The 23533-nt window shown below is 41.3% G+C and overlaps 1 protein-coding gene across 1 annotated transcript; it reads right to left on the bottom strand.

Moving 5' to 3' along the window:
- Positions 1-1554: 1554 nt before the first annotated feature.
- On the bottom strand, positions 1555-21815 carry PGK1 (phosphoglycerate kinase 1). The gene is made up of 11 exons (XM_002763027.6): positions 21655-21815; positions 15987-16037; positions 12033-12188; positions 11772-11916; positions 8521-8624; positions 7767-7886; positions 5055-5169; positions 4554-4733; positions 2744-2921; positions 2388-2486; positions 1555-2023 (listed from the first exon to the last, which is right to left on the bottom strand). Exons 1-11 carry the CDS (start codon positions 21717-21719, stop codon positions 1983-1985), a joined length of 1254 nt encoding a protein of 417 aa, XP_002763073.4. The 5' UTR covers positions 21720-21815; the 3' UTR covers positions 1555-1982.
- Positions 21816-23533: the final 1718 nt, after the last annotated feature.

Genomic DNA, 23533 nt, shown 5'->3' with positions numbered 1-23533 from the left:
TCACAAAAATTGGACTAGAATTCCTTAGTACCCTTAGAGGTATGCAGAAACATGGTACAATTTAAAATTAACTACAAATATGGGTCCAGTATTAACTAAAATACAATGAACCAAGAAAAAACTTCACCTTTCAAAGTTTTGTTTAGAGCAACCAAAATTATCTTTTGCTATTCTATCCAGAGTTAAACAAAAAAGATATAGTCTAGAAGCATCATGTCAGGGAGGGAGGCACATTGGAAAAGCATCAGCCATTGGAACCAGACAAACCTGGACTTGAATCCCTGCTGTTACTTAGCTCTGTGATCCTGTCCAAAGTTTATTTCTTCATATCTAAAGGTAAAATATGTATCTTGCATGTAAAATGCCCAGCACAGAATTTCTGGTCAGACATAGCTTTTTCAAATGATGTTTACCTCTGCTCTCTCCCAAAACTCCATTAAAAGGACAGGAAAGAAATAGGAAGGTAAAATTATAAGGATGATGAAAGAATCCAAATGGCCATTAGATTCTCGACAGTGACAATGAAACAATGGCTTCAAGTCTCAAAAAGTGATACCCAGGCTAAAATTCTATATATAGCCAAACTAGGAATCAAGTATAAGGGTTGAATAAAGACATTTTCAGACTTACAAGATCTTAGAGATTTTGCCTCCCAGGCACCCTTTCTCAGGAAGCTAGTAGAGTCTTGTGTTCTACAAAAAGTAGACCAAGAAAGAAGGAAAAGGGGGAATTTAGATCAGGAGTCTAACACAGGAGGTAAAAGGAATCCCCAAGAAGGTTATAGGAAATCCCAGAGCAACAGCTGTACAACTTACCTAAAGGGCATCAAGTACAAATGGAAAAAAGAGCACCAAGGACTCCTGCAGGGATAGCTCTGACAAGGATTATTCAGTATGTTTTAATATATTGACACATGCTTCTGGAAGATTTGGGAATGAATCACTGATAGGTATACATAGAAAAGAATTTTTTTTAAACTCTGTTAACTCCAAAAAAAATAAAAGTTACATAAGTAAATTTAATCATAGCATACTGCATAGCTCAGCTGTATTAGTTATATAGACTTCTGATCTAAAATTGTTACAAAACTATAATGAGAGAATGAAGAAGTGGAAATATATGTGGAACAGAGACTTCTTCCATGGTATGAAATTAACAGATTTCTTTAAAAGAAAAAGAAAAAAAAAGAAGTGAACAATATAAGCATATTACTTAGAAACCTAGAGGTATATACCAGAAAAACTCAAGAGTTGAAAGTGGTCACCTCTGGGGAGTGGGAATCTTGAATGGGAAGAATGGGCTGGGGCTTTTTTGTTATAAGCCTTGACTTTTTAAAGGATGACCATGTATAACTAATAAAAGTAAGTTAGAATAAAAGCACTAAAACAATGTCTGCCACAAAGTAGGCCCTTGATAAAGAATAAACATTTATCTAATTGTCCCATCTCTCCACTGCTGCTGCCCCACTTCTTGCATTCAGCAATGTAGATATCTGATCCATTCCTCGAGATTCTATTCTCACCCTTCCTAACAAAGTATGACAGGAAAAAAAAATCACGGTTTCAATGGACACTTTTATTGTTTATTTAATGGATCATCAATTTCACCTCCCTGCCTACAAAGGCAATTTCATCTTGTTTCCATGCTGAGTAGTGAAACAGTAACAAAGCTAGTAAGAATAAGCTACATCAAAACTAAGCTAACACAGCTCACTAACAGGCAAAATATAAATATATGCACTCTAGAATGCACAATGGTTTAGTCACTAAGAAATTCAAATGGGATCTTGAAGAATGTAGGCATATCCAGGGTGCAGTAAAGATGAGCTGAGATGCTGTGCAACTGTTTAAGGGTTCCTGTCACTGCATCTCTTGGCCACTAGCTGAATCGACATGGAAGGTTTTGGCTAATGCCAAGTGGAGATGCAGAAAATGCTAAGTTGACTTGGGGGCTGTGCACAGGAACTAAAAGGCAGGAAAGTACTAAATATTGCTGAGAGCATCCACCCCAGGAAGGACTTTACCTGTTTTTGAGAGAGCACACATACACAAACAGCATTACTATAGGGCCCAGTAAGCCAGATCTCCCCCATTTATCTTCCCAATAACATGCCAGCTCTTTTTTAGGATATATGGCCAGGAGTTGAGGAACTTTTGCATTTTGGATTCCAGGTCTACTAGACCATAGCTCTCAGAACAAGTTTCTGTCTGTCCCTCCCCACCTCAATGGATGCCAGGAGCTTTATCTGAAGTTCCTCTGTACTGCCCAGCTAGTAATGACTGCTAATGACAACAGAACCTACCAACTTTCTCTACTCCATTTTACCCACCTCTCACTGCACAGTCCTACCCTTCTCCCAAGCAAGCCAAAAAACAAAAGAACCTCACCTTCCAGGAGCTCTAAACTGGCACCACCCCCAGTGCTCACATGGCTGACCTTATCCTCCGTGTTCCATTTGGCACAGCAAGTGGCAGTGTCTCCACCACCTGTTGAATGAAAGCCAGGTAAAAAGAGAAAAGAAAAAAAAAATGTTTGGCACCAAAACTGTAAGGCAGTGTGCTCTCTAACCCAAAAGATAGCTGATAGACCCCCAACTCTATCTTACCAAGAGGTAAATTATCTACCTGTTTAGCTCTTAAGATTTACCCAGAATGAAGAGACAGAAGAAGTTCTCTATTCTACCTTCCTCTGATCAGAATTCTGCCAGCTCATATTAGTATTACCTTTGTATAGGACCACTTACCTATGATGGTGATGCAGCCCCTAGAAGTGGCTTTCACCACCTCATCCATGAGGGCTTTGGTTCCCCGGGCAAAAGCTTCCCATTCAAATACCCCCACAGGACCATTCCACACAATCTGCTTAGCCCGAGTGACAGCCTCAGCATACTTCTTGCTGCTTTCAGGACCACAGTCCAAGCCCTGAGGGGCAGAGTTGAAAGAGAAGATGAGCTATCAAGAAAAGCTACTGAAACACCACCTCTACCAAGACCAGAACTCAAGGCTGCACACCAGAGTTTCTTCTAGAACCAAATGTTACCCTTCAGTCTTTAAAATTATAAACCTGTTCATGCCCTTTGTACTCAAAAATTCTACTGTATGGAAGAGCAAGTCTAAAGGAAAACCTCAAAAGTTATTTAATAAAGACATTCTTAGCCATACTATTTATGTTAGCGAAGACTAGATCAATGGTTTTCAACCAGGGTCAGTTCTGCCCTTCCACAATGGATAGACATGTGGCAATGTCTAGAGATATTTTTGTTGTTGCAACTTGGGAGGTTGCTACTGGCATCTAGTGGCCAAGGCTGCTTTAAACAACCTTACGATTCAGCAGTCACTCATAAAACAGATGTCAATAGTGTTGGGAATGACAGACAGTGAACTAAATCAGTCGTACTCAAATTCTGCCATGCATGAGAATCACCAGAAGGGCTTATTCAAAAAGACTGCTCAGCCCCACCCCCAATTTCTGATTCAGTAGGTCTGGGGTGGGGCCTAAGAACTTGCATTTTTAACAAGTTCCAAAAATGATACTGATACTGCTGGTCTTAGGAACACACTTGGAGAAACACTGAACTAAATAATACCTGAATGCCTGACAAAAGAAAAACTAAGCAAACTAGCATGTAAAAACATGTTACAATTTTATATAGCTATAAAAATGATATTCAGAGTACCCTAAAATCAACTATATTAGTATATACACATATATTCCTCCCTGCTTGTAATCAGTATACTTCTTAATCTTTTCATATGAGAAAGTTTTTTTTCTTTTTGAGACAGGGTTTCACCATGTTGGTCAGACTGGTCTCGAACTCCGGACCTCAGGTAATCTACCTGCCTCGGCCTCCCAAAGTGCTGGGATTACAGGCGTGAGCCACCACACCCGGCCAAGAAATTTTCTTATATAAGTTTCTAGGTAGCAAAATAATCCAAAGCAAACCAAACCACGAAAGTGCATAACACTATCTCCAGCACACAGTAAGTACTTTATACACACTAAACAGAAGAAGTAAAAAAACAGAAAAAACAAAAAATGGGCCGGGCACAGTTGCTCACGCCTGTACTCCCAGCACTTTGGGAGGGCGAGGCAGGTAAATCACGAGGTCAAGAGATCGAGATCATCCTGGTCAACATGGTGAAACCCCATCTCCACTAAAAATATTAAAATTAGCTGGGCATGGTGGCACGCGCCTGTAGTCCCAGCTACTCGAGAGGCTGAGGCAGGAGAATCGCTTGAACCCGGGAGGCAGAGGTTGCAGTGAGCTGAGATCACTCCACTGCACTCCAGCCTGGCAACTGAGCGAGACTCCATCTCAAAAAAAAAAAAGGTTTTGCAACATTACTGATGAAGACACCAGTAGTCCAATAGCACTGCTTTTCTCCTATGGATTCTCCCATAATAAGGGACTCACTGCAACATGCGGCACACTCTCTGACAGAGATCTCCTATAGAGATTGTTTTAAAATGCTTGTTGATTGGCTGAATCAATGAATGAATGACACCACAAAGTTTCTATTCACTCACACTACCAACCCACTCAAGTGACTCACCATCCAGCCAGCAGGTATGCCAGAAGCCACAGTGGCTTGGCCAGTCTTGGCATTCTCATCAAACTTGTCAGCAGTGACGAAGTCAACAGGCAAGGTAATCTTCACACCATTCTTCTCAGCTTTGGACATTAGGTCTTTGACAATCTTGGCTCCCTCTTCATCAAACAGAGAAGTACCGATCTACACAGGGAAGCCAAAATGATGAAGGTCAGCATCTATACTAAGAACAAGACTGCCTTGCAAAGCAGACAGGAACCACACACAATGCAATATAAAGGAACAAGGGAAAGACAAAAGAAAAACTTGCCAAAATAAATAAAAATGGGAGTTTTAGATCGCGCCATTGCACTCCAGCCTGGGTAACAAGAGCGAAACTCAGTCTCAGAAAGAAAGGGGGGGGGTTTCAGGGCTCATGTCAAAAGATCATTTTCTTTTTACATTTATACAACCTGCTATTATCATGGAGAGTTATTTCACATCCACTTGGCATTGGTTTCCTACCTCCATGTTGTTGAGCACCTTAAGAAAGGTAAAAGCCATTCCACCACCAATAATCATCTCATTGACTTTGTCCAGCATATTATTGATCAGCTGGATCTTGTCTGCAACTTTAGCTCTAGAAGAGAAAGTAAGAATCATCACTTAAAGAACAATGTACTAGAAAAGTGACATATTACATAGAACCTGAGTTTCTTTATCAAGGCACAGGAACAGAGAAATGTCTCAAAGTGACAAAAGTACTGCCTAACTTTGCCCTGTTTCTCCAACCCAAAAACTCAATCCATTTCTAAGAAATCCTTTTAAGGTATGGCTCCAGACATCAGTACATCTTTTTAAAAATTTCTCACCCAACTTACCATCAGTACATCTTTTTAAAAATTCTACCTAGAAGCTGACAGACAACAGATTTAAACCCATATTCTTTTTTTAAGTAGGGCTCAGAAGACCTACTCTTGGCTAAGGAATCTATGAGTTCCAAATATATCTATTTTTCACACTCCCCAACACACACACACACACGATTTAGAGAATCAAGATTGCTAATTATGTCTGAGTACGACTGCTAATTATGGCACCCTGGAGCCCACTCACAATTATCCTAACCTTACAGCAGAGATCAGACTGTATACCAAATAAATATAAACTGCACAAAAATAGATAATCCTAAAGTCATACCCTATGCTCAGTTGCTAGGACATCTTCTTTTTTTCTCTCTCTTTTCAACATGAAGTCTCACTCTGTTGCCAAGGCTGGAGTGCAGTGGTGCAATCATAGCTCAGTGTAATCTGGAACTCCTAGGCTCAAGCAATCCTCTCGCCTCAACCTCTCAAGTAGCTAGAACTACAGGCGTACAACACTACCCCTGGATAATTTTTCTTTTTTAATTTTTTTGTAGAGACAAGGTCTCACTATGTTTTCCAGGCTAGTCTCAAACTCCGAAGCTCAAGTGATCCTCCTGCCTTGGTATTCCAAAGCACTAGGGTTACACACATAAGCCACCATGTCCAGCCTGGGACATTTTCTTTATGGCATTTGTTTTTGTTGGATCACCCAATTCAATACATTTACTGGGCACCTACTCTGTGCAAAGCACTATTCTAGGTCTTTGAGAAACATCAGTGGGCAAAGGCAAAAAAGAAAGATCCCTGCCCTTTGGGAGCTTATTTTCTAGTAAAAGAAAATAAGATAAATACACGTGCATCTTTCATCTCCCTATGAGAGAAAAAAGATCCAAACTAAAGAGAAACAAAGTAATAGCTTGTCTCCCATAAACATTTCCATATATCTAAATCCCACTTACATGGACAAATCGCCTTGAGTCTGTTTCCTTCTTCATTCAATAAAGAAGATAATGCCTATCCTGTGAGAGACCCTATGCTAGGATTTGTGAAAAGGAAGTATGAAACAACAGTGATGTGTGTGAACCAATGACAAGAAACTATTTACTACTTATTTCACTTGTAAAGATTGGTTACCACCAAGGGTATAGATGGATTGTTTTAAATACATACACACACACACACACACACACATGCACACACACATACTTATTTCACTTGTATTCACTTTGTCAGGAATATGTGTATGTTCCTGACAACAAATTCACTTTGTTGGGAACATACACGTGTGTGTGTGTGTGTGTGTGTGTGTGTATACATTCCTGACAAAAAAAAGAGGGTTAGGATATAGAAGAAACAAGCTTAGCAAAAATATCAATTAATTGTTGAAACAGGGTAATAGGTACCTGGGAGTTCACAGTACTATTCTCTCAACTTCTGTACGTATGAGTGTTTCTACCATAAAGCTTGTTTAATAAAATATAAAATTCTCCCCAAAAACTGTTAATGGCCTAGGGAAACTACACTGCAAGGAAGGGGGCAAAAAAATCTCTCATCCACTTCCCCATAACAGCTATGTCAGTCTAAATCTAAAAACCTAACCATAAGGTGACACTAGGTAGCACTCACTCCCATATTACAGGTCTACAGAAAGTTGAAGAACAAAGCCTGTTGAGGGTGGGAGGGTATGCAGCAGCAGGAGACTGAAAGAAGATCAGAGTATTCATTTCCCTGGCTCCCTCCCTACCAGATCTTGTGTCCTTTAACCAAAGGCTATAGTTCCGATCAGATGGCTCTCTCCATACCAACTATCCTCTCTCAATTCGGATAACCATTCCCCTCCCTTTGTCCCTTCAGACCTAGAGATCATGATGGCTGTTGCTAGCCCCAAATTACTGTACTGTCCCTTTGTGGTTTCCCTGAACCCTACCCTCACCTCTGCATGGAGCTCTTTTATTTTTTTTTGAAACAGGGTCTTGCTTTATCACCCAGGCTGGAGAGCAGTGGCATGATCACAAGTGCACTGCAACCTCTACCTCCCAGGCTCAAGTGATCCTCCCACCTCAGCCTCCCTGGTAGCTGGGACCACAGGTGGATACCACCACGGCCCAGCTAATTTTTTTTTGTAGACATGGGATCTCACTATGTTGCCTAAGCCCATCCCAAACTCCTGGGCTCAAGCAATCTTCCTGCCTGGGCCCTCCCAAAGTGCTGGGATTACAGGTGTGAGCCACCATGCCCAGCCTGTAGTTCCTTTATTAAATTCTCCTCAGTTAGCCCATTGTGACTGAGCTATATGACAATAAACACCCAAGTTATGACCTACTACCAGTCAAACAATACTTAAAGCATGATCTTAAAGAGTTCTTCATACCCGCCCAGGATGGCCAGGAAGGGTCGCTCTGGGCTCTCCAAGGCCTTGGCAAAGTAGTTCAGCTCCTTCTTCATCAAAAAACCACCAGCCTTCTGTGGCAGATTGACTCCTACCATGGAGCTAGAAAAGACCAAAGACATTCAAATTCTAGTCAATCCCTATCATTCCTCCTACTCCTAGAGGCCAGCTCCTTATCACTAAAATATTTCTACTTCTGGACTGAAGGAGATCATGGTTTTCATCCCTACATTGCAACAAAAAACACTTCGGTACAAGATACAATTTTTAACTCATAGTGCAAGGTCAAGGGGAAAGAGTACAAAGTAATGAACTTAGGTTGAATGTAAGATACCCAGTTAACACTCTTCAGCAGGCCAAAGAGCTAATCACAATAAGTAAACTGGCCGGTTGATGATAGCAGAAGAGGATTCCTCAGTTTGGCTTCCTACTGAAAGCATGATCGTCTGATCTTATAACATTCACAAAGGGATTAACTACACAAAATATCTAAGGTGAAAAAGAGCAACCTCTTCCTGAAACTCCATAAAAAGGTCTACAGTTACCAATTTTTTTTTACCTTTATTTCCTCTTTGGATGAGAGATACTCAACAAGAGCCACAGTGGTAGCTCCAATTAGACAAGCTGAAAGGGTCTCAGTATAATACAGAACTCTCCAAAAGCAACCCAGAGCTTAGGCTACTCAAGTAAACAGGAATATTGTTCTCAGTGTAGTAGTCAACAAGGTTCTTGGTACCTGTGGGCTCTATGAGCAGTGCCAAAAGCATCGTTAACATAGACATCCCCTAGCTTGGAAAGTGAAGCTCGGAAAGCTTCTATTTTGGCTGGCTCAGCTTTAACCTAGAGAGAAAAACAGAAACAGAAAATGTGATGGCTCCAAAGGCAACTACAAAAGCATTTCATACACCAAGAGTCCTCTTGAACATCTCCAAAGACCAAGTAAGTGAGACAGCGATTTTTTACAACCAGCAATAGGATGTGTTCTTTCTTCCAAATATTCCAGGTACTTTGGTCATTTCTGCGTGTTTCTGCTATCCCTTACCTTCCCTCAAATTGCAAACCTAATACTCCTGAAGCATGGCTTAACCTCTAATCACATTAAGTTAACCACATCCCACTAGCTTCTCTCCAGCCTTCAGCTCAAGGTTCTGATTATCCTTCCCTCTCCTTGACTTAGTTCCTCATTTTAACACATTCTCTTTGTGAAAGTTAGTATCGTACCTGACTCAAGCTGCTGGCTACCGAGGCTTGAAGTAAATGGGGCTCCCACACATATTCCTCATAAAAGCAACAAGGGCAAATTCAGACAGAGAAGGCAGATGGAAACATGACAACAGAAAAGGATCTCAGAAACACTTTACATTGACAAAGAGTTATTTTATGGCCTTCCCTGGAAGCTAGACATCAGAGAACACAAAAAATATCCTTGTACAAAAAGAGAGGAAGAAAATGTAGAAGTTAAACATAGAGCTTTAAAATGTCAGCTTGCCATCAAGGGATACCCCAAAGGGGACAGACAGCAAGATGGGAGGATAGGCAAAACAAAGAGTCTCTGGCAGGAGATTAAGCCAAGATTCACAAGAAGCAAGCCAGATGAAAGGGGACATGGCACAGAAGAGTACACAGCACACAGCAGATGTTCATTTTAGTCACTGCCTTCTCCTATGCCCGTATGTATCAAGGAGGTGATGGTGACTGCCATAAAAAATGGGGCTTTTCCCTAAAGACCCAAAGAATTGCAGAGACACTAATGCTAAAATTGAAGACTATGGAGCTCCCATAACCTCTCTAGAATAGAACAACATCTGCCACTAGTGATTGGAAGATGACACATGCAGTAACGATGACACTACTCAAATGTAAAGAGACCGAGTTCTATGTCCAGCTCTGACACTAATTCATTGTGTAACCTTTGGGAAGTTGCTCTCTGTCTGTGAAATTTCCCCTTCTATCAAAAAGGCATAATAACCCCTCTGTTTAAGAACTAGTTAAGGAGTCCAGGTACAGTAGCTCATGTCTATAATCCCAACACTTTGCGAGGCCAACATGGGAGGATCACGTAAGTCCAGAAGTTCAAGACCAGCCTGGGCAACATAGCAAGACCATTTCTCTACAAGAAAAAAAAAAAATTTAAAAGTCAGCTGGGCATGGTGGTATGTGTCTGTAGTCCTAGCTACTTGGGAGGATGAGGTAGAAGGATCACTTCAGCCCACAAGTTTGAGGCTGCAATGAGTCAGGATCATGCCACTGCATTCCATCATGGGCAACAGAGCAAGATCCTGTATCTTTAAAAAGTCATTTAAAGAAAAACGGGGTAAATGGAAAGCTCTTCATGAAAAAAGGTGCCATGGAAATAAAAATATCAATCAGAACTCATTTCTCATTTTTGATCTGCAAATAACTAGAAGAGAAGACCCTTAAAAGATCGATATGGGCACTTTGGATAAAGGAAAAATGTTTATGTCCTCATGTCCTCACTTTGTTTTTGTTTTTCGATATGGAGTCTTGCTCTGTCGCCCAGGCTGAATACAGTGGTGTGATCTCAGCTCACTGCAATCTCCACCTCCCAGGTTCAAGCAATTCTCCTGCCTCAGCCTCCCAACTACCTGGGATACAGGCATTTGCCACCACACTCAGCTAATTGTTTTGTATTTTTTGTAGAGACAGGGTTTCACCAGGTGGGCCAGGCTGATCTCAAACTCCTGACCTCGTGATCTGCCCACCTCAACCTCCCAAAGTGCTGGGATTACAGGCGTGAGCCACCGTGCCCAGCCTCACTTTTTTTTAATCTATTTTGAACTTGGGACTGACTCCTGAAATCACAGGTATTAAAAGCCATTACATAGTAAATGTCAAGTCAATTAACTAAAAAAGTCATAAGCTAGCATAGCTCATCATTTCCTGAATAAAAAGCTTTGCTTCAATTTGCCCATTACCTCCCGCCACTTCTAAGCCCTAGAGTTCATGCATCATCAGTTCTAGTTTAAAAGGACACCAAATTTTAGGTCAGCATTTGACTCCTAACACTGTAGGAAGACCATGCCAAAGGCAGGATAAGGCAAGACCAGCACCTTTGGTGCTAAAAAAAGAAACTGCTTGAAAGCAGGCACTCCCAATGACCTTAAGAAATGTGAGAAGCCAAAGAGGACTGAGATACTAGACTCAGAGCATCCTGTTCTCTAAGACACTGAAGACCAAAATAGTGGAAAGTACTAAAAAATGCCTTTAGCTTCCATTCTAGCCAATGGGCAAATTCAAAATCATCTCCAAAGAGCCAGGTTGATCACTGAATATCTGAATTCTGGTTGTCAGTTCATAGTAATCTGTTTGGTGGGTTACCTAAGACTGGCTTTTGCACAATATCAGCAGAGGTGAGTAGTTCCAACAGAAACTATATGCAGATGGAACTCACTGCACAACACACAAAGCCTTAAATATTGACTATCTGGCCATTTGTAGAAAAAGTCTGCTGATCGAATAGGCTGAGCTCTAAAGCCCATCAACAGCACCACTGCCTCTAACTTTAATCATGACTGCCTTCCTGACACTTAGTGTTTTCTTTTGAGACTTAGTTTCTTTATAAAATAAGGTGATACCTGTACCTCCTTACCTTAGACAGATTTAAAGAAAATGCTTTACACTTCTTAAGAAAATGCCTTAAATCCAAGGTGACATCATCATGACCATCATATTCACTGAATACTCTTCCACCACAAAGGTGTTCACATACTTTTCAAATGTATTTAAAAACCAACTGAACATGAAGAAGGGCTTTCTGGGATGTTGGTAAGATTCTATCCCTTGACCTGGGCAGTGGTTACACAAGTGTGTTTACTTTGAGATAATCCATTAAGCTGTGCATTTTTCTATGTATACTTCAATAAAAGGTGTCTAAGGAAAAATAAATGAGCTTTCTCTATTCTTCAACCACCATCTCCTACAGACTCAGGCCCTCTCCCTCAATAATGTCAAAATCACAGGTCCTACCTTGTTCCCAGAAGCATCTTTTCCCTTCCCTTCTTCCTCCACATAAAAGCGGAGGTTCTCCAGCAGGATGATAGACCCAGCAGCTGGGTTGGCACAGGCTTTCTCCACTTCTGGGCCTACACAGTCCTTCAAGAACAGAACATCCCTGAGGAGAGGAAGAGATGAAGATGCTTGAACAGTCTGAAAATTAAGAACCAGTAACGACATGCTTGACAACCTCCCCCGCCACAAAGTCTATCAGCACCAGAGCCTGGCACTTACTTGCCCAACAGAGATTTGAGTTCCACAGCAACTGGCTCTAAGGAGTACTTGTCAGGCATAGGGACACCATCAGGCCGGCCTAGATGACTCATAAGGACTACTGACTTGGCTCCATTATCTAAGCAGAATTTGATGCTTGGGACAGCAGCCTTAATCCTGCAACCAAAATAAAAAAAACAACAAACAGAACAAAGTTACTTCTAGAAATTAGTGGGAACTAGTTTATTGATAAACTTATAAAACATAAAGCTTTTTCTTCTCCAAGTTCCTTCAAATCTACTATCAATAATTCAATGGTGGTCCTTAGGGGAAGAAGTTAAATACAATGACAACCCTCTATGTAGGATTGTAAAATCTCATTATGTATCTGCCCCTTTCACAGAAAAGGGTTAACACAGCAGGCCTGAGGCTGCTGTCTACAGAAGGACCTGCTTGCAAAACTGGATCGTGGCTGGTATCTGGGAACTTGGCTTTCAAAGTTAACTGACAAAACTAAGGGCTATTCACTGTTCCTAGACTGTCTATACAACCAAGATGATTTATGCTAAACACTAGCCCCACTCTAGAAGTCTAGAATTTTTTTTTTTTTGAGACAGAGTTTCATTCATTCTGTCACTCAGCAGGCTGGAGTGGAGAGGCAAGAGAGGCACAATCTTGGCTCACTGCAGCTTCAACCTCCCTGGGGGCTCAGGTGATCCTCCCACCTCAGCCTCCCAAGTAGCTGGGACTACAGGAACACACCACCATGCCCAGCTAATTTTTGTATTTTTTGTAGGGGTTTTGCCATGTTTTCCAGGCTGATCTTGAACTCCTGGGCTCAAGCAATCTGTGGGCCTCAGCCTCCCAAACCACGGGGAATACAGGCATGGGCTACCATACCCAGCCTAAATTTGGAATTTTGGTAGTTGCTAGGCAAAGGATACCTACATAACCAGTTCCCAATAAAAATCTTGGGATCTAAGTATCTAGCAGGCTTCTCCAGGCAGAAACATTGAAGACAATTACTGGATTTTTCACTGCTGAAGAAAGGATAACACTTGACATGTCCCCTCACAGGAAACTTGGAAGCCCATGGATTTCTCCAGACTCCCCCATGTGTTTTCCTCTTGCTAATCTTGTCATGCATTCTTTCACCATAATAAACTTTAGCCATGAGAACAACTCTTGAGTCATAGCAAATCATTGTGGGATATGTGGTTGGTCTTGGGGACCCCATAACACTCTTCTTATATGACTATGGAAAATACATAAAATTCTCAAATCTTGAAACCATCAAAGGAAATTTAGGGAAAAATCAAAAACACGTAGTAACTTTTCTGCATCTATTATATTAATAGACCCTAAGTCACTTTTTTATGTAGGAAAAAATAAATGTACTGTATAGAGTTTGGTTTCCACAATGTATCACATTTATTAGATTACAAATGAAAAAAAAAATTAACTCCCTTTAAAGGTTTAAAAGTTTTGTTACAAGCCTGCTACTAACTTGCCATTTTGCAAGTTTATAAGAAATTTAAATTGATCAAGAAAGGCACTTATTTATTCAACAAATATTTATTGAATGCTTCTTTTGCGCCAGGCATCATTCCAGGTTCTGAGAATAAAACAAAAAACTTTTTTAAAAAGTCTCTATTCTCAAGGAAGTGTAATTCTAATAGGGAGAGACAATAAACATGTGTGTCTGTGTGTGTGCATGTAATATATCAGATGGTGAAATACAGAAAAAATAAATCACTGTTCTGATTGGGGAACAATGGTGGAGATTTTTAGACAGAATGGCCAGGACAGTCTGATAACATTTGAGCAAAAAATCGAATGACGAAAAAGTTCTATTTCTAAAATATCTTATTCTATTAATATTTAGCAGATATAAGAACTCATTTCTATCAAATTGTAAAAATCTGTATCAAGTACAAAGTTTGTGCAATGGAACCAATTAGTTTTCAGGACTATCCCTTATCAGCAAGTTCTATTATTTCTAATGCTTCATTTTATTAATCAACTCCATGGATTTCTGGAAATGAAAATATTTCCAAACATGTTTCTTTGCTCTTTACTCTTAAAATACTTTGACAGGCATATTTCCAATCTTTTCTGTGTGCTGCATAATAATGAAGATCAAGAGGGATCAGATCTGCCTGTAAAAAGACCCTGCCACTATGGTGCAGCAGGGAAGTACTTGACAAAATGACAGCCTCTATTCTTGGACCAATACCTGAAGGTTCTGCGGCTAGACTTACACTGTCCAATAGTTATTTAGTCATGTATGTTCACTGAGTACTAGATATATAACTAGATCAAATTGAGATGTGCTATAAGTATAAAAACACATAACAGATCTTGAAGACTTAGTACAAAAAAAGTTAAATGTCCCTTTAATTTAATTATTACAATTTGGTTCACATTATATTTCTATTAGATAGCACTGGTCTAGATCATTGGAAAGCACCTTGCCAGCACAAACCCTTCATTTAAAATTTTAAACAGGCTGAGCACAGGGGCTCATGCCTGTAATCCCAGCACTTTGGGAGGCCAACGTAGGTGAAGTCCAGGAGTTCAAGACAAGCCTGGGCAACATGGCGAAACCCTGTTTCTACAAAAAAAATACAAAAAAGTAGCCAGGTGTGGTGGCCCATGCCTGTGGTCCCAGCTACCTGGGAGGCTGAGGTGAGAGGATCGCTTGAGCCCAGAAGGCAGAGGTTGCAGTGAGCCAAGATCATGCCACTGCACTCCAGCCTAGGAGACAAAAAGAGGCAAAAAGGAAAAAAGTAAATAACCTTCTTGATGGATACCCCATTTAACCTGATGTGATTATTATATATTGCATGCTTGTATCAAAATATCTCATGTGACCCATAAATATATGTAATCTATAAGAAGTAAAAAAAAAAACAATTAAAAAGAAAATAAAGACAAAAATAAATAAATAAAAATCTTTTACAATCTAGTCAAAAGCAAGAGCAGTACTCTCACTTAAAATTTCTGTTTCTAAATCTAGGATCCAAGACATTGGAACAGCTAAATTGACTGAAAACATACTTCTGAAGTCTTTTCTGGTTTTTGGAAGCAAAAACAAATGAAAATTATCAAAAATTGATTTTATCTGAGCCATCTGGAATGGTGACTTGAACAGGGACTTGTAAAACTATATGTAACCTTAATAACTATGGGTATTTTAAAAATCCTTCTTTTACGTAGTTCTTCATTTTGCAAGAGAAGCCAAGTAACCTTAAACTTTTATATTCTTTTTACGTGTCTGTATTTTATAGAGATGGTATCTCACTATGTTGGCCAGGCTGGTCTCAAACTATTGGCCTCAAGCAATCCTCTTGCCTCTGTCTTCTAAAGTGCTAGGATTACAAGTGTGAGCCACCACACCCAGCCAACTTTTATATTCTTAAAAATGAATAACTGCCAGGCATGGTAGCTCACACCTGTGGTCCTAGCACTTCAGGAAGCCAAGGCAGGAGGATCACTTGAGTCCAGGAGTTTGAGACCAGCCTAGGCAACATAGTGAGACCCCATCTCTACCAAAAAAAATTTTTTTTAATTTAACCAGGCGTAGTGGCATACACCTGTTGTCCCAGCTACTCAGGAGGCTAAGGCCAGAGGATTGCTTGAGCCCAGACGGTTGAGGCTGCAGTGAACCATGATCATACCACTGCACTCCAATCTGGGTGAAAGAGCAAGACCCTGTCTCAAAAAAAGAAAGTGAACTCCAAATTCTTCTAATTTTCAAAAAAACAAGGGGAGGGGAATCACTTTCTTAGGACTTTGCTTATATTTGAATATTCTCATAAATAAGAAAGCAGATCAGATAGTGGGTTGATAGAAAGCCAAAATCCTATGTCTTAAATTGCTCCAGTTCTATAATACAATATGAAAGGAAAACCATTTCATCCTATGTATCTACACACATCTTAAACCCAGCCCAAGGCTTAGCAAGGACCTTACCTCTGGTTGTTTGTTATCTGGTTGTTCTTCATAGGAACATTGAAGTCGACTCTAAAAAAGAAAGATTCAGAGCCATGATCAAATTATTGTTCCATCAAAGATTAGGAGATGCACTTTTAATGAACCAGTTAAATAAGTTGGAAATCCAATCTCATCTTAAAAATAATCAGTGACATTAAAAGTCAAAATAGTGCTTAGTCATGGGGAGGATGGAGGGAGTAGGGACTGGAATGAAACACCAAAGGCTTTGGGGTTCTGGTAATGTTCTATCTCTTAACCTCGGTGATCATACAAATATGCTCATTTTGTGGTAATTCTTTGAGCTTATAATTTGTGCTCTTTTAGTTATGTATCTCACACTTTAAAAAGAATTAAAAAAAAAACTAACTTAAATCACAGGAACTGGCCCTGAAGATCTGAGAAGCTAAAGCTACCAGTTCCATCTAAAAAGATGTCTGTCTGGGCCTGGCATGATAGTATCTGAGTAGCAGCTGGAGGGGTGAGGAATAATAAGGAATGCATCTTGATCCTAATTCATTTGATACTATTTTGGCGTCCTTGTGAAATTAACATGACTCAAAAGAAAAAAATTAACTGGAAAAATAAAACACATTAAGAAAAAAATCATTCTTTATGGAGAAAGTCTGAGGCCTTAAGACTAGGGGGAAGAAACCCAGTGTCTAGTACAAAGTTCACACAGTATCTTTCAAGCAATATACACACAACATTAAGACAGCATCTTTCAAAAAGCCTGAGAAGAGAAGGTGGGACATGTGCCCCCAGTCCACCTGACAAAAAGGCAAATTAGAAGGGAAGTCATCAAGATGACACAGAAAATAATGTACTGCAGTCTCTCTTACCCAACAAATTACTGTTTTACCATTCTTAAGAACCAATTATTCTGAACTCCTTGGAACCTCAGCCTACTTCAATGTGAATGAAAACAATAATGCATGGCAGTTATTTTTAATGTCCAAGAGTTTTGCCTGCCAACATCATTTTTAAGTGATTTTTTTTCTCATGGGGATGACAGTATCTACCTCATAGTTACTGAAAGAATTAAGTAAGTTTGCAATTTGTAAGTACTTAGAAGAGTACCTGACACACAGTAAGTGCCGTAAAAGTGTTAGCTGTTGTTATATGTTTCTCCAAAATGTAATTCTGCAACTTGACAAGTAATCAACCACAACAGCTAGCATCACTTGCAAAGGGACTACAGTAAAGTATGACCTAATCAAGAAGACTGCTGCTATCCTTGATTATAAGCCTCCATCTTTTTCCTCTGCCTTTTTAAATACCCCTTCCTCTATAAGGCTAAGGCAATTACAGACTCCTACAGACATACTGAGAACACCCCCAATTTCCTATACCCACTAGGCCTGAAGTCCAATCTACCTCACCAAACAACAGCCTTTCCAAAGGTAGGTTGCAGGAAATCTATATTAAAACATTTTTTAAAGTGTTCAAAATTAAAGGCAGTATGCCTCTGATGAAAGAAATACACTCTACTTTCAGACCACTTGATTCTCTAAGCAACTTCTTTAAATATCCTGAACAAGGAGCCTGCCAGCCTTAAAGTACATTCCAAAGAAGAGAGAGTGTATCCCATTACCATGGGTCACTTTCCCCCATGCAACCTCCCAAAAGACCTATGCTCAAAAGGACTAATGGAAAAAGGGTGGGCACACACCACTTCTCACAGTGCTATTCTCTACCCCCAACCCTTACAGGGAGGAATATCTTTGGGCAGAGACACCCAAGAATCTGTCTTGTCTATCCAAGCTGCCATGGTGTCAGTTACTAATGAATTAGACTTGTTTTATACTCTCTCCTCAGTGCCCTCTGGATTACCTCCCCTCATCTCTTACATTCACAACAGCTTTGCTTTTAGCTTCTCCTCTGAGGACTCCAACACAGGAACTGCTCTTGCTTACATATTCTACTTGTTCCATTTTACATAAAATATGCACAATTTCCTTTTTTTTCTTCATTTCCTTATAACATGCCTGAGCTCTGCTTCAGGCACAAAGTCAGTTATCACTACATATCCATCTGAACAAAGAATAACTAAAATAAAAAATAATGGTACCACCAAGTGCTCTACATGATGCAGAGAAACTAGTTACCATTCTCTACATGATGCAGAGAAACTAGTTACTCACATACTGCTGGTAGAAATGTAAAATGGTGCAGCCACCTTGGAAAATAGTCTGGGGATACCTTAAAAGGATATGGCCCAGTAATTCCACTCCTAGGTGTTTACCCATGAAAAATGACAGCATATGTCCATACCAAGACTTGTATACAAATGTTCACAGAAGCTTTATTTCTAATAGCCCCAAATTGGAAACAACCCTAATATCCTTTAATGGATAAACAAACTATGATACATCCATACCATGGAATACTACTCAGCAATACACAGAAAGGAACTGTTGATAGATGTGACAATGTGGATAAATTTTGACGATATTAGGTAAAAAAGTTAATCCCAAAAGGGTATATACCATATGATACTGTCTGTATAGTATTTTTGAAGTGACAAAATTTTAGAAACAGTGGACAGATCAGTAGTTACCAGGAGTTATGAAGGGGGCCGGTTATTACTATAAAGGGGTGGCATGAAGAAGATCTTGTTGGGTGGTGATCGAATAGTTTTGTATCTTGATTGTGGTGGTGGTTACACAAATCTACACATGTAATAAAATGGCAGAGAAGCATACACACTTTATACCAATGTCAATTTCCTACTTTTGATATTGTACTATAATTAGGTAAGATGCATCCATTGGGGGAAAATAGGTGAACACAAGACTACTCTACTAACTTTGTAACCTCCTGTGAATCTTCAATTATTTCAAAATAAAACATTAAAAAATACACTGATTTAGCTGGAATAAGAGTATCAAGTCTCTGTCACATGAAATCTCAGATCCCAGGTCCAGTTCCATTAAAAACTCTCAAAAGAATCATGCCCATCAGTGCTTCACTTCCCCTAACTGGAAAACTAGAATATTATGGCTGTCTTAGAGACGTTTTTCCTCTGCTCTCATTTTTTTCCTGTTTCTCTTCCCACTACACCAAGGCAGTTCCTTTACAAGTTACAACAAGTTAAAGAAAACCAGTGAGGTTTAAAAAAAAAAATAAAGGTGGGAGCAAGCAAGAAGGAAGTGCTTTACAAGCACGCAACGGATGACTGGCAACCTATGAGAGAAAAAAAAAAAGAAATGACTGCAAAAATAAGCAGAAGTGTATTCAAAGAGGCTGTAAAATCAACTGAAGTTCTAAAAAACTAAGGTGGAACTTGGTAGTTAACAAGTGAGAGGTTTCTGGCATCCTAAAACACTAAGGTGGAACCTGGTAATTAACAAGTCAGAGGTTTCTGGCTATCCCATGTTCCCTCAACAAATCAATTTCCCTCGGCAATCCAAATCAGTGGACCAGAAGAGTCAGCAATACCCGAGTTCAGTTCTGCAAGACAAAGACGACAAACGAGGCAGCCACTACTCAGGAAGCCCCATTACTGAAACACTGCCAGCAATCACCACGTTGAAACAAAAAGGAATTGAGCTGACACTGCATGGCTGCTTAGGGGCCTCCAAAAAAGTAGGCCTACAATGTGACTCTCTGTTCAAAAGAAATACATTAATAATCAGGGAATGATGTAACTTCCTGTCCTCAGCCTCAATAAGTAGAGGGTATCCAGATTACAGAAGAAAGGTCTATTTCAACGTATCCTTGGTGATTGTCTCGAGTATTCAGATGATCTAGTTGATAGCCAAGGAAACCCAAATTCTAGTCCTGACTCTGCTACCAACTTGGTGGTTCAGTAACCTTGAACAGGTCATTTTCCATCAGCAAAACAGGACTTGCCAATCATTTCAAGGCTTGGGGTTAGTGTGTGTGTTAAATGAAATTTCATTAGGTCCAGAGGGAGAAAAGTTAAGCAGCTCCTCCAATCCCACCCCCAGCTAGCTTCCTCAAGCCAGTTTCCCTAGAAGGGAGGAAATAAAGCCCAAGATTGCAATTATAGGAAGATGATCAGCATGATGTCCCACTCCTTGTCTTTTAGTTGGTCCATGCATCTGGAAAGGTCAGCCTTGAACACAGTGGAAATATGAGAAACTAAAACCTAAGAGGTAGTTGCATGCCAATGTCCACCTGTCCTGTTTTTTTACAGGGTCTATCCCCTTTTTTTAGGATTGTATGAGGGCCAGAAAGGGCATTCCTCTAGTACTAACATGGCTGTGATTCCTACTTTGTCCAGATTACAAAGGCCTATGTCATTTCGGGAAATGTGGAAACCAGGTATTTTTCATGGACATAAATTATTGGGTTCTTCCATCTCCATAGCAGGGCAGAGAAAGTTACCTGCAACATAATTTTGGCCAAAATGAAATTAGAGTGAAGGGGAGAGCTACGTGTACTTTTAGGGCACCCATACAGTTCCCTAACTCAAACGTGTCCTCATATGTAAAGCTAGAATAAAGGGAGCTCTCCTACTGACTTATGTGTCTGTTAATATCCAACACAAACCCTCATTTGAATCGGCCCAAATTGGGAAAGGGGCTAGATTACACCAGCCACATTCCTACCCATCAATCAACCACTACCCGAAAAGGTCAAGGCTGCAAAATGCTATCAACACAAACCTTTATGGCCCCTCAAAAACACCACTCTTGGATCCTGTTAAGGTATATGAACAGCCAAGCCCATCAGTTACATACCACATCATCCTCCTGCACCTTGCTCCTGGTATGCAAATATTATACCACACGTGACAAAAAGGATAAATGTAAAAGCTCCACACTATACTAACAATTCTGGCAGGTAAGAGAGAAGCCATGTTGGTAAGTGACCAGAGATCCACATGCGCAGAGCAAGAGTCCCAAAGTGCACGAGGAACCCTCCCCTGCCTCTAATATTCTGCTTTTCTAGCCACACGTGGCGATGCGGTTGGAGACCAGCAAGTATGAGCAGCCACACCCTGCTCTACCATTACCTAGTATGTCATAATCCTGATGCAAATCCTGTGGCCAAGAGTCCAACGTTACCACACTGCAGGGCAGCAGAGAGGCCTGTTACATAAGCTCTGCAGGGCCTCCTCCGGTGCGCCCCGCCCTGCCCTCCCACCCCAATTATTTAGCGGCGCGGGACAGGAGGTCTACTCCTGAACAGTTAAACCAACATCGTCTTGGAAACATATCCTTTTGTGCAGAGACCGGTGAGACCTGGGCCGTTTCTCATTTGTGTGGGACGGTCTAGGGCAGTGGGGGAAGGAAAATTAACAAAATGACCTTTCAAGGTCCCTTCCTCGAAGCCCAGAGATTTGCAGGATAAGCATTAAGTCCCATCTCGCTGACCGAGAGGTGGAGGCAATGGAACTGCATTTCAGCAATAGGAAAAAAGACAAATGGGTCCTAGCAGCAATCTCAGCCCTTCCTTAGTGGGATCCATCCCCGAAGGGTGACTTCGGCGGCTTTCTGGGCTGGGAAAATGCCGCTAGAAACCACCAAATCTGTGAGCAGCCTCGCCTTCCGAGCCGAGGACTCCTGGGGCCCAGCCGAAAGCTAAAAGCAACTTAGGGCAGACAAGAGAATAAGCCGGCTCGGGCCAAAGAGGTTTGCGACAGAACACACAGGGCACGCGGGCAAACGTGCAGAATTACCTCATAACGACCCGCTTCCCTTTCACGTCCAGCTTGTCCAGCGTCAGCTTGTTAGAAAGAGACATTTTGGAAATACAGCCGGGAGAGAGGTCGGTGATTCAGACAGCGAGGGAGCCGGCTGCGAACATGCGTTCGTTCGGTACGCTTGCAGAATGCTGAACACCGCGCGGGCAGGAATTTAGGCCGCACCGCCCCTTCCTGTAGCGCCGTGAGAAGCACCCGCTATTGGCCACTGCCCAAGGCGGTCGGCGCGCTGCCATTGCTCCCTGGTGCTGTCCATCTGCGAGGGTACAAGTGAGACGTGCGGCTTCCAGTTGTCACGTCCGGCACGCCGCGAGCCGCAAGGAATCTTCCCGACTTAGGGGAGGAGCGGGAGGCAGCGCCGGGGTGCCCACAAATGAAGTGGCGAAGATCCGGGTGACTCTGGGAACTGACGTGTAGAGTGTGCTAGGCCCAAGGTCGGCGCCGCTGCGTTTCCCGGAACCGCGCCCGGAGCAGCCACAGCTTTGCGCAAGCCCAGGACTGCCTTGGAAAAGGCGCCACCCCCAACCGCTGGAATTCGTGGCCGCTCTACCAGGCATCAACGCAAATACCACCACCTCCTTTTGAAAAACCCTGGTTTCCCGGCTCCCTTCATGGAATTCTGCTACTTAAGGCTTACTTAACAGTAAAGACCTCTCCGAAGTCGGAAAAGGCCTAGGTCCACTCTCGCCCCCACCATTTTTAACTCAAAAATGGAATGTAATTTTTCTGGTTATGGCGTGATTGATGCTAATGGCACACACATATGGCATTTTTCATGTATTAACTAATGCTCACAAAACGCCGAAGTGGGTACTGTCATCCTCGTTAAGCAAATGAAGTAACTGATGCACAGAGAAGTTTAGTGGGCCAGGCATTGTGTCTGACGCCTTTAATCCTGGCACTTTGGGAGGCCAAGGCCGGCGGATTCCTTGAGCCAGGGGGTTCGAGACCAGTCTGAGCAACATAGCGAAACCCCATCTCTACTAAAAATACCAAAAAAAAGTAATACAAAAAATTAGCCAGCTGTGCTTGTTGTCCTGTTACCCGTGGACGGTGTCCAAATTCTTGGCGTTTTGAACTAAGAACTGGACAAAATGCACAAAGCAAGGAAAGAGTGAAGCAATAAAAGCAGAGATTTATTGAAAACGAAAGTGTAACCACCCAATGGGTTCATCTTATCCGCTGCCTAGACATAGTCAATCTATCAAGACAGGAGACTTGCAATGGCGAAAGAATAATTCACGCAGAATGGCTGTGCAGGAGGCCAGAGTTTTATTATCGCTCAAATCAGTCTCCTTGAGCATTCAGGGATCAGAGTTTTTAAGGATAATTTGGGGGGTATGGGCTCGGAATGCGGGGAGTGTTGATTGGTCGAGTTGAAGATGAAATCACAGGGGGTAAAAGTGAGTTCTTCTTGCTGAAGTGAGTTCTTACTAGGTGGGATCTCCGGAACTAGTTGAGTCAGTATCAGTCTGAGTGGTGTCATGTTCTGCATCAGAATGCAGGGTCTGCAAAATATCTCAAGCATTGATCTTAGGTTTTGCAACAGTGATGTTATTCGAAGAGCAATTTGGGGAGTTTCAGACTCTTGCAGCCAGAGGCTGTATGGCCCCTAAAATGTAATTTCTAATCTTGTACCTAATTTGTTAGTCCTACAAAGGCAGACTGGTCCCCAGGCAAGAAGGGGAAAGAGGTATTACCAATTTTGTTTCAGAGTTTATAAATTCCAAAGCTAGTTTGGCCTATACCCAGGAATGACGAAAGACATTTTAGAGGTTAGGAGAAGATAGGGTAGGTCTGATCTATTTCACTGTCATAATTTCCTCAGTTATGATCTTTGCAGAGTCTGCAGGCC

Source organism: Callithrix jacchus, chromosome X (assembly GCF_049354715.1).
Source record: "Callithrix jacchus isolate 240 chromosome X, calJac240_pri, whole genome shotgun sequence".
Classification (NCBI taxonomy): Eukaryota; Metazoa; Chordata; class Mammalia; order Primates; family Cebidae; genus Callithrix; species Callithrix jacchus.
This window is presented reverse-complemented; position numbering and strand designations above follow the sequence as displayed.

Coding starts and splice junctions, on each gene's coding strand:
- PGK1 (XM_002763027.6), bottom strand. CDS start 21,719: ATGTCTCTTTCTAACAAGCTGACGCTGGACAAGCTGGACGTGAAAGGG. Junction 5,170..7,766: donor TTCCTGGCCATCCTGGGCGG/GTATGAAGAACT, acceptor TTTCTCTTCTAG/AGCTAAAGTTGCAGACAAGA. Junction 4,734..5,054: donor AGGTGCTCAACAACATGGAG/GTAGGAAACCAA, acceptor TTCCCTGTGTAG/ATCGGTACTTCTCTGTTTGA.